The 16,964-nt window shown below is 40.0% G+C and overlaps 1 protein-coding gene across 1 annotated transcript in view; it reads left to right on the plus strand.

Annotated features, from left to right (window-relative positions):
- The first annotated feature begins 4,808 nt into the window (after nt 1-4,808).
- The window catches only part of LOC138794974 (claudin-10-like), a 47,805-nt gene continuing 35,649 nt past the window's right edge, over nt 4,809-16,964 (plus strand). The window contains exons 1-2 of the mRNA XM_069973909.1: nt 4,809-4,914; nt 5,368-5,613. Coding sequence (XP_069830010.1) covers nt 5,394-5,613 — 220 coding nt within the window. The 5' untranslated portion in view covers nt 4,809-4,914; nt 5,368-5,393. The remainder of the gene's footprint in view (nt 4,915-5,367; nt 5,614-16,964) is intronic.

Consider the following 16,964-nt stretch of genomic DNA (forward strand, 5'->3'; position numbering starts at 1 on the left):
CAGACTGCAACCAGTCTGCACAAAAGAAAAGGAAGGTGGGTACAAAGCTTCAGTGGAGTACATATAACTATACAGTAAAACAATGGGTTTAAGAAAAGTGGTCCAGCAAAGTTCGTCCACTGTTTAAAGGGTCTGAACAGTACGTCCATTGTGCAAGTCATTAGCCATCAGGGCAAGGAATCCAGACCCAGGACAGAGTACTCAACACCACCGGTACAATATCCTGTTGGTGAACTAGTTGCCGCCTTCCCAAGACCGTAGACCTATCAAGAATCAAAATAGCAGCCTAACAAACCAAACTATAAACATACACAAAACAATAATACCAATAAAGAAAAAAAGTACAAAAATGAGCCCTGTGTCCTGGTACCTGGGGACTGTATAACGACATAAATGCATGCATATTGACCTGCAGCTTTCCAAAGGTTAGTGTGCCTGCGCTTGGGGGTGTCTATCAGACGGAGGTCACAAATGGCAAGGAGTCCAATGGAGCCTCAGATTTTAAAGATTCCCAGAGATCCCTTTCATGTTCCATGTGGATTGGGTAAAAGGGTGAACTATGGAGGTCAGCACTGTTTTTGAAATATATTTGGAAAGAAAAGATTTCCATTTGCGGAAAAGGGAACCGGTAAGAGTTTCTTTTGATCTCAGAGCCAATCTGCATTCTACATAGAACAGGTCCTGCAATTTAGACACTACTTGCACTAGGATTGGTATAGACGGGGGTATCCATTCCACCAATATACATCGGTTGGCGACTATTAAGATAGTGTGGGCAAAATGTGGGAGGTATTGGTAAGACTCCTTATCCCCCTCCTTAAGTAGGCCAAAGTGGAAGAGAGGCAGGAAGGCAGGAATGTGGAAGAGAGCCTCAATCGGTGATAGTGTAGAGGCATAGGGGGTCAGCTATTTTAGAAGATTGGACACCTCCCTCCAATATACCTCCAAACGTGGGCAAGAGCATATCCCGTGGAAAAGGTCTGTCTTAAGGGTTGAACATTTAGGACAGGCTGCCTTGCATTCCGGAATATTTAGCAGTTTTATCATAACATGGCAGATTTGTCAATTACAGCTTTACATTTTACCCAGCTTTTACTGGCTCCTGAATAACTAATCTGACTAGTTATTATATAATATAACAATCAGGGACCAATGCAGATATGGCAGCCTGGAAAAGCTGGGTAACAACCTATGAGGGTATTTATCACTGTATAACTGGTCAAACCTACATTTAGCAGTCTGGCAAAGCTGGGTGGGGCACCAGAGGGCAAATTTGCACAGGGCACCATGAAGCCCAAGGCCAACTCTGGTTGTGGATCCTCTAGAGAAGTCCTTTGGTTTGAACCACTCATAAAGACCAGAAAGCATGTCTGTCAATGAGTTCTGCAATGGTGCATGTTAAGAAATCACTATAGAAATGCAGCTTTTGAACACAGCTATAGCATCTAAGTCTAAAGTATTTTACCATACTCATACAAGTTTGCTCCCCCGGCCAGATAAAGCCCAGTTTACAATTGAATACATTCTATTATACCTCACTAGCTCCTTTTCTCCTTCTTTTTCTCTGTATTATGCTTAGTCACATAGAGGATAACTTGTATAATTAAAATAGTTAAGTATTGATCTGAGCGTGGTCTATTGACAAGAAATACTATACAGGGTATTAAATCTTAGTTGACCTAAGTACTGGATGTATAGAAACGTCAATAACCGCAAAGGTCAGCATTATTGGATCTTAATGAAGGGAACTAATAATCCTCACTGTGTAAACCTTAAGGTTGTTAGAATAATTCCTTGTTGATGTAACCTGTTCATCCATACAGTGTGTAATAGCACTGAGAATTAAGTCCTACTAGTCAAATAAAGTCATCTTATCCATACTGTAACTTCTGTCAGTGAGTCGTCCTATTCTGCAGCGTGCGGATCCTAATGATATATATATATGCAATCTGCTTGTGAAGTGATCCCCAACCTATGGCCTTTACCCTCTGTACAGGAGACTTCTACCATGTCAATGGCTCCAGATACAGATGAAGACAGGTTGACATGAGCCACAGCTAGGACTTTCCATGACTATACAGGAGATGAAGAGGCAAAACTCTATTTGAGAACTAGTGTGTATGTATGCTAGTGTGTGCCTGTATGTGTATATACATGTATGGTTGTATGTAAGCGTATATGTATGTGTGTGTCCCTCATTTATTATTATGGGTTGTGTGTTATCGTCTCATTTCATTCTCAGTGATCACAGGTCACAGATTAGCCACAGTATCATTGGCAACAGGTCCCGACTACTCACACCAGGTGAAATGCCAGGATCCCATACAATGATTCCAAGAGTAAAAATAATCACTGTGGTACGTCAGCTATATAGTTGTGCTTCTTACACTGTTAAGGCCCTTTTACACTAAGCGATTATCGTCCACATTCGGCCAATACAGATAATTGTTCCGTGTAATAGAAGACAATCGTCTTTCAACAGGCAGAAAACGGCAACTATCAGCCTGTTAACCATCTGCTGCCGGCACTCTGTTGTTGTGATGATCGCCCTGGCAGCCCCCCCCGCACTTCCCTGCGCCACCGCCCCCTCTCACCTGCTCCTCCTTGCTCACTGCCGACGCTGTTACACACAGGAGCAAGTGAGCGCTGAGTTGACAGGTTGGCGCTCGCTTGCTTTCCACATCGCCCTTTTAGGGGCTTTAGGGCCTAACACCATGGTGGCAGCCTATATTATTGGTAAGACACACGGGGGTAGGGGGGTAGTTTTCACAAAAGTCAGTGTAAGATTGCAAGTCCTCTCTGCCTATGTGCTAGTCTGTCATTTACTTTTTTATGTTGTTTTTTTTTTTATTTCATGTTACATTCTGTATGATAATCAGAATCAAGTACATAATCATCATCATCATAATAATAATAATAATACACAGTCCTTTCTGTGGAGGCAGCAATGTAAAAAAAACAACTCTTTTTGTAATTATTTTGTTGTTATACAGAGTCTAGAAATCCCCTTGGTCTGTCGGCTCAGGCCACAGCAGAAAAGTTTGAGAAGCGCTGATCTATAGCATAGTTTGTACTAATGTTTCAAGCAAAAACCATCCATCTGGTGGGGTGAACTGGAGTTATATAGTAAACCCTGCTCCTGTACAGCCTAATAAAGGGCATTTTCCATGATAAATCCCCCTAAGATTTGGAGTGCTGATGAATCCTTTTTGTTCTTCTGTACACTTCAAGTTGCATTTGTACCTGTCAACTAGGTACTGACACCCTAACAAGCAAGTTAAAAGGGTATTTCTATTTCAACTATTTTTAACTAAATATAGATATACTTATAGGAAATATCAAGCTAAGGATTTTTGTAAATACTGAACATTCATTTAGCAAACTTGCCACCTTTTCCTAATTCACATTAACATGGAGCTGGAGCTGCAATACATGAAACACAGTCTGACCCCCCCCCCCCCCCCATGCTGTTAAAGGTATCTGGGCACCATGATCAAAACTATATAGTATCCCGAACTTACAGAGGCTGTCAGAACTGTCAAGGCTAAGCAGTAATGCAAGGCTTCACCCCTCTGTTCTCTGGGACTTTGCAGGGGATAGGGACCCATCTGGTCATGAGAAGCTGAACTTTAGATCTGCCGAATTCTACAGGTTCAGTTCGCTCATTTCTACTCCTTTTGCATTAAAGTGTATATGTAACTTCAGAAAACTTTTAACAGGTCAAAAGTTTTCATCGGTGGGGATCTGGTTTCTGAGGCCCCCTCCATCAGTAGAACTAATGGGGAGAAGTGTGTGGCTCTGTGCTCTTTCTCCCCACTGTCTTGTGCTCACACAGGCCCAATACTAACTGTATGGACATGATGATCTTACTGAAAGGGAACTTATCTACCAGTATCTTGTTACAGTACCCAGTGAGCTGAGCAGATGACTATAAAGCTTTGTGCCATATGTTGATAGATACTTCTATGTTCGGTATGAGGTGATCGTGTCTGTGTTAGATTGCACCACTGGATTTTGATGGTTTCTTTACCGATTGTGTAGTAGCTGGGAGAAACTAGTGGAACATAACAGATGACTATAGGCCATCAGGTCACTGAATCACATCAAACATCTCCACCAATCTCCATTCATCTATTAGGTTCTGAGATTCTAAATGTACAGCTGAACATTATATACCAAGTTGTGCCTTTAACATTGTCTGCCAAGTGTCATAAGTGCAAAATACCACTTTCCATCAAACACTGGTTTCATGACTGTATCAGATGCTAACTGAGGCATCACACAGTGGGAGACACCGGACCTTCTTTGACCCGGCCGTGTCACAGAACGTCTGGTGTCAGTGAAGAAAATCCCAGCTGGCACTGCAGTAATATAAATTGGTGCTCTTCTAAAAGAGGTCCAAGATGTTTCACTGTATCATCTATCTAACTATAATCTATCTATCTATCTATCTATCTATCTATCTATCTATCTATCTATCTATCGTCTATGTCCTATCTATCTATCTATCTATTATCTATCTATCTATCTATCTATCTATCTATCTATTATCTATTATCTATCTATTTATCTATCTATCTATCTATCTATCTATCTATCTTTTTTCTATCTATCGATTATCTATATATCTACCTTCTATCTATCTATCTATCTATCTATCTATCTATCTATCTATCTATCTATCTATCTATCTATCTATCATTATTTACCAGCATTGCAACATAGCTTTTGATCTATGCTACCTAGTTAGCATGTTGAGTCTAACTGTAAAGTAAACTGACATTGAGGTCTGTGATGTTTAACCCCGCACCAGGCTCCGATGCAAAACAAATTGTGACCAGAGCAGATTATCTGTAGCAGGCGGACAGCAGAAAAGACCATACTGGAAAACACATAAAAACTGTGATATAAAAGGTGAGTCTTAAAGTATTACAATAGATAGTCTGTGTAGAGGTTCTTAATATTAAATAACCTCTGTCCTACAACCCTTCTTTATATGAAATATATTGAGAAGCCTGCAAACCACCAGCCTCCTGTCTATGACATGGCTCTCACTAGCTGAAACCTTTACTGATCATAGTTGTAAGTGTTCACTCACATTACATTTTGTCATTGGTCTATATTTTTAGTGTATGACAGCTACGCCGGATATGTTTTCCAATCTCAATGAATCCTGAGATATTGCAGCATTGACTTATAATGGGATCTGTCAGGTTCCACTAATGTTCTGTTATAGTTGTTGGCAGGAATTACCAAAAGAGAGCCTTAGTGGCTTCCCTACTCTATTATTATAATGTAAGGACTATTTATGATTATATGTGTATTTAGGATTGTATGGGTTAACTGGTTCATGGTATCTATGTCTAGGTTTCCAGGATTTGTACAACTAAACCATGAGTAGGACTCCTTTCCAAGTCTGTGCCATGTTACTGGCTGTGGGGGGGATGACTTGTACCCTGGTGTCCACAGTGTCCCTCCGATGGAGAACCTCCAGTACCAGTGGTACTATCATAACCTCGACCTCCTTATTTGAAGGGCTGTGGATGCAATGTGTAGGCACTGCTACGGGCTCCGTGCAATGTAAGAGGTTCACGTCACTTTTTAGTCTGGCACGTAAGTACTTTAAACTTTTCTCCTAATTATCACTATAAGGCTATGTTCACACAACATCTTTTGGGCTCTGTTTAAAATTACGTCTGTTATTTTGAGTCTAAAATAACGGACGTCATTTGCCTTCCCTTAGTGCAATCACTGGTGTTTGTACAATATGCTAGTTTGTGTTACTAATTGCACTTTGGATGCGGCTTAATTAAAAAGTCAATTGAATTTAATAGTAAAAACGGAGAAAGAACGGTGGAAAAAGATACACTGTGTGTGAGCAACTAATAAAAAAAGGCCGCTGTTTGCAAAAGACGTCCGGAAATAATACTCATGTTCATTATTTTTATGTCCGCAGTAAAAACGTCATTGTGTGCATTGGACGTGCGTCCTCCCATTGACTTCAATGCATTACCATTGCATTCAGTTAAATCGCGGCAAAAACGGATGTTATTTTAAATATTAAAATCGGACGCCTTTTCTCTATTTTTGAAGTTGTGTGAACATAGCCTAATACTCATAACTTTCATGATACAGCTTGGAAATGTAGAACTGTAGTACTTACTGTCTCTAAAGTAAGTGTTGATGCATTGCATGCTGAGGTATAGCGTCTTTAGTACTCACTCACTATATAATACCCTTTTGCTGGCTCAGCGCCTGCTTGTTTAGCTCTTTCTGTAGCTCCCACAGGCCCTCATAGACACAGTTATGAAAAGCTGGCTGGACCCACTGTTTTTGATAGGACTGGCCAACCTTCTAATTTGTATTGATGACTCCTAACTCTCTCCTCTGATAGATGATATAGGGGGAGAAAAGGCTTGTTGGATTTCATCTGCCTGCCCCTTTTGTATTCAGGGAAAAAAAGCCGAGGGCCGAGTTGTCTGGCGGCGGGGTATCTCCCCTGTCATACTATCTCTATACTCTGTTTAATTGGATATCAAGAACATATTAACTTTCTGTTCAACTGGGTCCACAGGGAGTGTTTAGTATTAGACAGTCCAAGTATTGCGGGCTATTAATGCACTAAACTACAGGACGCTTGATAAATCTGGTGCACTGTTATCTAACCTCACACCATCTGTTGCTTGGATTACATTATTTTGGAGTGCAGGTCATATCTGAAACCATGTTCTCTTTTCACTAGACCCACACCCATTCACCCCCTTCAACACACAAAGACACCTACTTCTTGGTCAATGTGCAAAATAGGTCTGAAATACATAAAAAAAAAAAGTGTAGCCATTTTTTGGTGCAAATTAGGACAAGATTCTCGTTTGTGTCTCAGCCTGTTTAAAGACAACGATCAGCCAACATTGTGCATGTTGGCTGATCATTGTCTTCTATTACACTAAGCTATTTTCGGCCGTAACGGCCAATATTGGCCAAATATGGCTGATAATAGCTTTGTGTAATAGGGCCTTTACTCTTATACTGCATCCCCCTATTCTGAATTATAACACTATTCACCAATGTCTTCCTTCTTCTCTCCTCTAATAATCGTCTCTTGTGAAAGTGTAAAAGAGATCAGCCAACGATTGAGCAAATACCCACTTGTCGGCTGATTGAATCTTTTGTGCGGCAGTAAAACTTAGCGTTATCGGCCATGCAACTGTTTAATGAGGAGATGTGTGGCCTATAGCAATGCCACATGATGGATACAGGTGGCCATACCAGGCGGAGACTTCAGTGTGCGAGACAACATTTACATTGCTCCTCTTTCTAATATCCTTTTCTCTCATTTCCCACCCTCCTTTTATTGTCTCTGCAGTCATCGGCCGTAAAATAGGACCCTCTCTTTAAGGGTCCTATTATACGGGCCGATGAAGGTCTGACCAATATTGTAAACAAGCGCCGATCTGCTAGATCAGCGCTCGTTTACTGGACCTACTATAATCATTTAGCAAGGGCTGCACAGACATTCTTAGCGATGTCCATGCAGCCCTTGCCAAAACAGTTAATATAATACTTTACCTGAATTGTCAGCCTCAGTCATGCATTGCTATTACACGTAGCAATGCGCTGTCAGTGGCCGATGATTTCAGGTCTGTACCTAAAGAAATTGTTCAGCCAATGATCGTTTCATCGACTAATCGTTGTCTCATCTGCCCGATTCGGCCAATTATCTCTCCATGTAATCGTGCCCTAACTCTCTGCTGTGGTAATAAAGCAGGACTCAAATATGCTCAGCCCCAGAACCTAGCTCCAGCTTCTTAGAGCTGTATCCAACGATGAAATGACAGTCCGGTGCATTGCAAAAGGTTTACAATACTAAAAATCTTAAACGACTAAAAATAATAGGCATAAAGAACAAATACATTACTTTCAACCATCTTTATAAAAGTGAAATTCCCCTTTAAATAATTTCTCCAGGAAGCAAAACTTGTAAAAACAAGTAAGTAAAAGTGTGAATGTTTTTCATTTCATGGTGGAATCATTAATGTTCTGTTTAGAATTTCACACCTAATAAAGGTGAAATATTTATCAGCAGATGTTTTATTATTAGGCCTAAAATATTTATCAAAAGCTATGAATAAATTTCACACATCTTAAAGACGCTGGAGATGAACACAGGTAGAGGAAGTTCATTTAACATCACGGATTTATTGTTCCTTTCTGTCACACGTATCTTGGAAGGATCTGGAAGGATCTACAAGTGATGGTTTACCTTTCCCAACTTCCCTGATGCTGAATAGAAATGGTTCCTAAACAGTAAGAGCAGCATGAGAGGGAGCGTGTAACACATTAGAGGGGAGGTGAGACATGGCGCGGCTTAAGGAAGACATACAGTCTATTTGTATTTATGGTACTAAAAAAGATTAAAAATGTTGAGTAGAATAAAAAACTGAATATACGTTTCATGTTACTGCGTGAATCTTATAACAAGCTGCGAAAAGTTAGATAAAGGAACGTAGTGATCCACCATTTCATGAGACAACTCCTTCAGAGGTGTTAGCCAGCTTTTGTAACTCATTGCCTATCATCTGCATAGGTCATCAATGTAGATTAGTCGGGGTCCATCTTCCAGCACCCCATGCCAATCATATGTATGAAGGGGCCATGGTTCTCAGGTTGAGGGTGCAGCCTCTTTAATGTCAATGTCAGTACATTTTATAATGACGGTGCAAGGAACTGCAAGGGAATGTGACAGTGCTGCAGTACTTTGCACCATGCCTACTAAAACGGCGAGAAAAAAAAGCACTGAGGCCTCATTCATACATCCGCTACAAGTGTCCGATAGATAGATTACATTGCTTTTAATAGGGCTATTCACAAGTCACCTTATTTGAGTTCTGCCCAAAAAAAAAAAAAAAAAAAAAGAAATGTTAGTGCGGACCACAATTGAAGCACATTTCCCCGTAGAAATCTAGAGCCTACACGATCCGCAAGCCAGCATGCTGATCATAACATAATCAAAAGTTCAAAACACTGGACAAACAAACAAAAGAAAAAGGATGCTATGGACATACCTCCCAACTTTTTGGACGGCCAAGGATGGACAATTGTGGTTCAGCCTAGGAAAATTTCAGACATTTCTATACTTTTTAATTCAGGGATGCAGTCACACATCCAGGATCTGCCACAGATTGATGCTTTTAGTTACATTGATATCAGCAGATCCTGTATGTATGTGTGTGTGTGCATCCGTAGGTCCCATTCACACATCAGAAACCCTGTAAGTAATTGCTGACCCACAGCTGCAGACAGGATTACTATGTGTGTCAGTAACTGTCCGCATTTGCAAGGACCCACTGATTCAAAAGGGTGACAAGGACACACAATGGCTTAATAATTTTTTTGCGGCACAGATCATGTCCCCAAAACGGACCCATGTACAGATGGGTGTATGGGGCCATATAATCTGCATGTGTGATATGATGTGTGAAAGGGGCCATAATGTCACATGATTCATTTGAATATAACAATTTTTAGGATCCAACTTGCACCACATGATGGAATGGTAGGCAGGTTTGGGTCTATTATAAAGTAAGAAACCAGACACTTTCTAGAGCAACATAGAAAGTTAATTAATGCAAATCTAATTCCTAGGTCAAAAAGAGGAACATGTAAGAGGCAAAGAGGGACAGAGGGACGTGGGTCAAAAGTAGGGACTGTCCCTCCAGAAGAGGGACATCTAGGAGGCATGGCTAGGGATGTGCACTACGGATGGTTTTCAGCAGAGTGCGGATTTCAAAATGTGGACACTAATTTCAGTTAGCGAAAATATACTGACATGTGACTGAGAAAAAGTGATGCAGTAACGTAATGAAATGATCAATTACTGCTGTTAAATGACGCATTCAGGCTTAATTTTCATTGCGTTACTGCATGTGTGAACACAGCCTCAGCCACTTATCAAAACTAGCAAGTATCAAGATACTCTGCATACTGTAGAAACGGTTTCAGAAACGGTTTGCTAGTTGCACTATTACTAATGACCACCAGGTGGCGATGAATGGAAACGTTCAATTTCAATCATAATAGGTATAATATAATACAGGTATAATATTAGTACCTGACATACATGTCAAACATGTCCATAGTCTATAATAGACTGCCAAGCTATGTATAATAAAATAGTGGCTAAAATAGCGGTCTTTTAGTATATTTTTGAGTGGTAACTTTTCTTACAGTATTAAAATATTGTATTTAACTAAGCTTTTCAATAAGCAGATTCCCCAAAAAATAAAAATAAAGACGATAACCCATATACTAGGCAGTGTAAGTTATTTAAAATGAAAGTCAGTGGCCGACGTATGCAACCGCAGGGCTGGGTGTAAATGTCAGTAGATTCCCTCCAGCATTGCCATCACTATCGTAGCATGAAAAGACCCAACGTGAGTCATTTTTACATTGTATTTTTCAGAAATTGATCAATTTGCTTTTTTTTTTTTTTTTTTTTTTTTTTTTTTTTTTATTCTTTATGCTTTGTGAGTTTTTTTTTTTTTTTTTTTTTTATCACAAACCATAATGTAAGGGTTTTTGCTATTGTTCATGTGATGTGTGTATGAATCACACTTTGATATACAGTATGTTTCATTACATTTTCAGCATTTTTTAAATAAAAAAATAAAGAAGCCTAGCACTGTCAGAAGGTGATGTTAAAGGGGTTAAACTACATATTAAACATCTAATGTGATATAAATTTGTTACTGTCTTCATTATATCATTTGAGTTACTACTTTATGTAGTATAAGGGTTTTAGATTTAATACATAGTCACACATTGTAGTAAAGCAATGTGAACACATTTGCATTAAGATGTCCAAAGTCCTTAAAGGAGTTGTCAAGTAAAAATCTTTTTCTTTCAAATCAACTGGTGTGAGAAAGTTATATATATTTGTAATTTACTTCTATTAGAAAAATCTCCAGTCTTCCCATACTTATTAGCTACTACATGTCATGCAGGAAATGTTTTTTATTCAGTCTGACACAATGCTCTCTGCTGCCATCTCTGTCCGAGCGGTGGCAGCAGAGAGCACTGTGTCAGACTGAAAATAAAACATTTCCTGCAGGACATACAGCAGCTGATATATATGGGAAGACTTGAGATTTTTTAATAGAAGTAAATTACAAATCTATATAACTTTGTCACACCAGTTGATCTGAAAGAAAAAGATTTTCGCTGGATAACCCATTTAATTGAGATATCTAGAATTAGAAAAACACAGCTGCTTTCGTTCAGAAACAGCGCCACTGTTGATCTCAGTTTGTTTGTGGTATTGAAATGAAAGAAGCCGAGTTGTAATGCCACATGTAACCTGAGGTGCTTTTTTTGAAATTGAGCAACTTTTTAAAAATCCTGAATAACCCCTTTAAATCATAATCCACAATATTCCATGCCATGCCACATGGTGCCTTTGTTAGGCACCATATTCTCCCCCTAAAAGAAAGTGACATGGATCTCGATATAACTAGATACTTTTTGTCACAGTTGATTTTTAAAACTCTAACAGGGGAAATGAAACATCGATGTTCTCATTGACATCAATGGGCACTCTGTATAATACAGGATAGGATAGATCCTCAGTCTAGACTGAGCCATGCAGAGAAAATGATAGAATCTCCAGTTATATACTTACAACATTAGGATAAGAAGAGGAAGAATTGAGGAGTGACTCATGGTCTGTTTTTTTTTTTTATTTTCCTATAGAATTTTTTATACATAGTAGAATTTATTTCCCAGCCCTCCCCTTACTACCGGTTATATTAAAGGGGTACTCTGGAGACTAAACTTTTTTTTTTTAATACATTGCTTTAATAAAGTTATATTACTTTGTAATATAATTTTATAAAAATAAATAAATAGTTTTTTATTTACATATATACTTCCATTCAATGGCAGCAAAAGGGAGACTCGGCCTATGCAGTATGCACCAACGTTTGCGTATTGTCTATTGCAGATCAGAACATAAAAAACAGTAAAAGTATGAATACACCGGGATCAATCTTTCCTAACCACACATGCCCATACTCCTGATGACATAACGTATCTATATGTAAGGCCAGTAACTTTCAGCAGTCTTCTCTGCAGGGATATAGATTGGTTTGGAGTAAGGATGACACATTTGTCTAATAGACACATTAGAGTAGGCGCAGTTTCGGTCTGTGTCACTGTCTCCGCTGTCAATAATGGAAAAAATGAATCCTTCTGCTCAACCTTTGGTCAATCTCCAGGCAATATGAGTCATGTGACCCCGCGATAGCATAAACTATGACAGAGACTGTGTACTGAGGGATTAGATCAGTCCCGCTGACTATCAATATTCTGTCAAACATTAATTACATTTGGTGCTGTTTGTTCTAAGAGATTAGGAGCAGGATGAGTGTTCAGTTCTGGAGGCAGGTGTACGCATTTTCAGCCGGCTCGGGGATGGGTTCAAATCAGCAATTGCAGCGTGGCGTGATCAGCCCGCCTTTTTTTTTTTTCTTTTCTTTAACAAATCAAAGAATAAATCCAACGTTTTTATTTGTTCACTATTGGATCAAATACCACTTTTTTTTAACAGCAGTGTTATACAACTGCCTGAAATGTGACAGCTGTTGGTGAATGTTCGTTTGGCTGACAGCTGTCTCCTCTGATCCCTCCATATACATAAATGACACTGCTGCCACCTCTGCCTGTATCAGAAACTGTCCACAGCAAGAAAGGGTTGCCTCAGTGCCGGACAGTTCCGGACACAGATATAGGTGGTAGCAGTGAGTGATGGGTTGGGTTGGAAATATGAAAATAGAAAAGAATGTCCTGCTCCAACAGGTGCATTAAAAATGGAAGTTTATTCCAAAACCTTTAAAATATAAAAAACATGGATATCCAGGTCTAACTCTGACGCGTTTCAGAGCTTAGCGCTCCTTAGTTATAGCTAGCCATGACTAAGGAGCGCTAAGCTCTGAAAAGCGTTGGAATTAGGCTCCGTTCACACGGAGTAAAACTGGCGGAATTCGGCCAGCCTCTGTGTCATAATGGCAGTCTTCTCCTGCTGAGAAGTCAGAGATTTTTATTTGCAGGCCTGTAAAATTGTAAAAAAGAATCTGCCACTTCTGCACAAGATGATTAATGGGATCAGACTAAACTACTGAGCATGTGTGACCACCAGCACTGAACACATTAGGTGGACATGCTAAGGAAAACAGGGCACCATATGGGTATAACAACAATACCTATACAATTCCAATTTTAAAAAAATTAATAACTTTTTGAGTTATTTTTCTCATAATACTCTACAAATAATTATTTTGGGAGGGTTGCAATACATTATATGGTAAAATGAAGGGTGCAATTAAAAATTATAACTTGTCTTGCAAAAAACAACAACTCTGATATGACTAAAAAAAAAAAAAAAAGTGAAATGGGGAATAGAATTTTACCAGCAATGTAAAATGTCTGCTTCCAATATACCCCTAAAAAAACTATGTACAGTGGTGCCTTGGATTATGAGCATAATTCATTCCAGGAACATGCTTTTAATCCAAATCCACTCTTAAACCGAAGCAAATTTTTCCATAAGAAATAACTGATATGCAGACAATAATGACTTTTAGGCGATGTTCAGACGTTGTAAGAGACCGGCCGTCACAGAACGTCCGGTCTCAGAAAAGATCATCCCGGACGGTACTGTAGTACCAGCCAAATGATCTTTAGCGCCACTGAATTCTGATGCAGGCGAATCTGTGTATACTATGGGGGAGATTTATCAAAGATTTATCAAAGGGTGGGCAAACTGCCCACAGCGACCAATAACAGCTCAACTTTCAGCTCTGGTAAAATGAAAGAGGAGCTGTCATTGGTTGCTGTGGGCAGTTTGCACCAGTCTAAATTTTACACCTTTTCATAAATCAACCCCTATGTGTATACACTTCGGCCGGGATTCCATAGAGGGCAGCATAATGTAAGGTTCGTATAGATCATGGCCGTTGTTTCAAATCGGCAACAACGACCGTGATTAATATAAACCTTATGTTGTCTGAACATAGCCTTATTCTGAATAACAAGTAAAACAGATGAAACAAACAATAAGAAACAGCTGACTATGTCATCAGTTACTGTACAGTATAGCAATCAGCATGTGGAGTGTAATGTATAGTAAATGCATAAACCTGAAAAACAGCAGCAGTTTGTAGATACAGGATAGAACTGCAGATCCCCATAATGCAGTAGCGTAGTACAACAGGCTAGAATAGAGAAGCAGGGCTGAAGCTAAGGTCTGTGTGGTCACATGACAGCAACGGGAAGGGGTGTGTGTTCAGCATGGACCAATCAGGAAGTGAGAATCACAGAGCTGTGCAGGAGGACAGTGACAGAAACTTCTCTATTCAGCAGTGTGAACGGCTGAGTGTAAGTGCAGGCAGATTATAGCAGCAGTGTGCATAACAGTGTGAGTACAGGCACACTGTAGCAGTAGTGTGTATAGCTGAGTGTAAGTGCAGGCACATTATAGCAGCAGTGTGTATAGCTGAGTGTAGGCACATTATAGCAGTACTGTGTATAGCTGAGCGTGAGTGCAGGCTCATTATAGCAGGAATGGAGAGGATGGCAAACACAAGGGCTGACAGAGACTGCAGGGAGTATGAAGGAATGAGCAGGACAGATGTGGGCACATAAATTCCCTCCACAGTCCTGTCCCCGATGCAAGCTCCAGCCTGAAGTGGATCTGCTATGATTTGGAAGGTGAGAGAGACTTCCTGGGTCAGAGTACAGTGCTGTAGACCACACTATGCAGACCATGCCCCTCCCCACTCACCCTCCCACCCAGTACAGGGAGCTCTTAAACCAACGCAATGCTCTTACACCAAGTTACAATTATGAAAAACTGTGAGCTCTTCTTGCAAAACACTCTTAAACCAAGTTACTCTTAAACCAAGGTACCACTTTATTCTCATGGAAGAATATATATACATACATAAACACATACATACATACATTCGTACATATAATAATAGAACAGATATAATGATAAAATGATTAAAAAAAAAAAATAGTTAAATGACGCAATACCCCAGGAAGGTTGGAGTAGCCACAATTCTACTCACAACAAGCAAGCAAAAATTATGTCCAACTTTTTTAGAAATATTTTGAGCTATTTACCCCTTAAGGTCAAAGCCAATTTTCATTTTAGCGCTTTTGCTTTTTCCCCTTTATGTTTAAAAGGCCATAGCGCTTGCATTTTTTCACCTAGAGACCCACATGAGCCCTTATTTTTTGTGACACCAATTGTACTTTGCAATGACACACTTTAGACTTTCCCATAAAATATGCTGCAAAACAGATTGCTTTTTATTAAATTTTTTCTGGATTTGATGCAACCATAAATGCGCAATTTTGACCTTTGGATTTTTTTTGCGCTGACGCCGTTTACCGTGCGAGATCAGGAATATGATAATGTAATAGTTCGGGCGATTATGCGAGCGGCGATACCAAATATGTTTATTTGTTTATTTATATTTATAAAATGGAAAAAGGGGGGTGATTTGGACTTTTATTATGGGAGGGGATTTTTTATCAATAAAAAAACATTTTTTTTTTTTTTTTTTACATTAACTAGAAGTCCCCCTGGGGGACTTGTATATACACATCACTGATCTCTCATAGAGATCAATGCTGTGTATATACACAGCAATGATCAGTGAGATCGGTGATACATTGCCCTGGCCTGCTGCAGGCCAGTGCAATGTATTGCCGAACCGGCATCAGCGTCATTGTAACGCTGAGACCCGGCACGGCCAGAAGCACAGATCTCCCTCTCCCCCCCCCCCCCCCCTTCGCGATCGCACTAGACACCGACCCACTAGACACCAGGGACGTGCGGCGCAAAGCCTCTAAATGCAGCTGTCAGGTTTGACAGCTGCATTTAGCGGCTTAATTAGCCGGCGCAGCAACGGGACCCATGCCGGCTAATAAAGGCACTCCCTGACTCCAGATATCAGCCGGGAGTGGCGCCGTTCAGAGCGGGGTCCCGGCAGGACCCCTCTCTGAACTCCCCCGCGGCACCATGACGTATCAGATACGTCATGGATCGCTAAGGGGTTAAGGGACTGCAAAAATGGAATGGTGCAATTCAAAGGAAATCATGTGCTAGAAACACATGATACCATCTAAGCTGCAACATAAAATGGTATTGGTAAGTGAAGAAAATGTAATATAGAAATATTTTTATAAAGTGCCTATCACCTCCCTGAAAAGTCATGGAAGAGTACATTTTTCTGGGGGCCATCTTGCCTGAGCTGTTTTTACCAGCATTTAGGAACATTGCTTCATGACAAGCCTCATGGACATAGACACAATGAACATCTCCAAAACCCTATTCTTTGTACGGGACACATTTGTGGGCATGCTTGGTGGTCTCATTCCACAGGAGGGGGGGGGGGCTGCTGAGTTGTAAGTAACAGCTATTGTATGTATAGAGAAAAGATGAAACCAGCAACACAATGTCAGGTCATATAGGTCTTCTTTATTGTGCAAACACAATTTACAAGAAACACTGTTTCAGGTCCAACTACTTTTAGTCATGGCTATTGTGTGTACCTCTGTTTTCTATATACTCATGTCACCTGTCACTGTACTCCTGTCTGTGTTGACAGACTGACGGGAAATGATCTGTACGGAACAGGACATTTCAGCTTAGTTTAAAAGGGGTATTCCACTTAAACATAACTTTTCATATGTTGCTGCCCATGGTGAGAGTAACAACTCATTCCATACTTATTATCTATTCAGTCTTCTTCCCCCAGTTCAAAGCTGCTGCTTTCTGCTGAAACACCATACCTTCCATACTTGTTATCTTTTCAGTTTCCTTCACCCCAGTTTTGGGCTGCTGCTTTCTGCTGAAACACACAAAAAACTGTGTGTGAGCCTTTCTCTCAGTCTCCTCC

Source organism: Dendropsophus ebraccatus, chromosome 6, assembly GCF_027789765.1.
Source record: "Dendropsophus ebraccatus isolate aDenEbr1 chromosome 6, aDenEbr1.pat, whole genome shotgun sequence".
Lineage (NCBI taxonomy): Eukaryota > Metazoa > Chordata > Amphibia > Anura > Hylidae > Dendropsophus > Dendropsophus ebraccatus.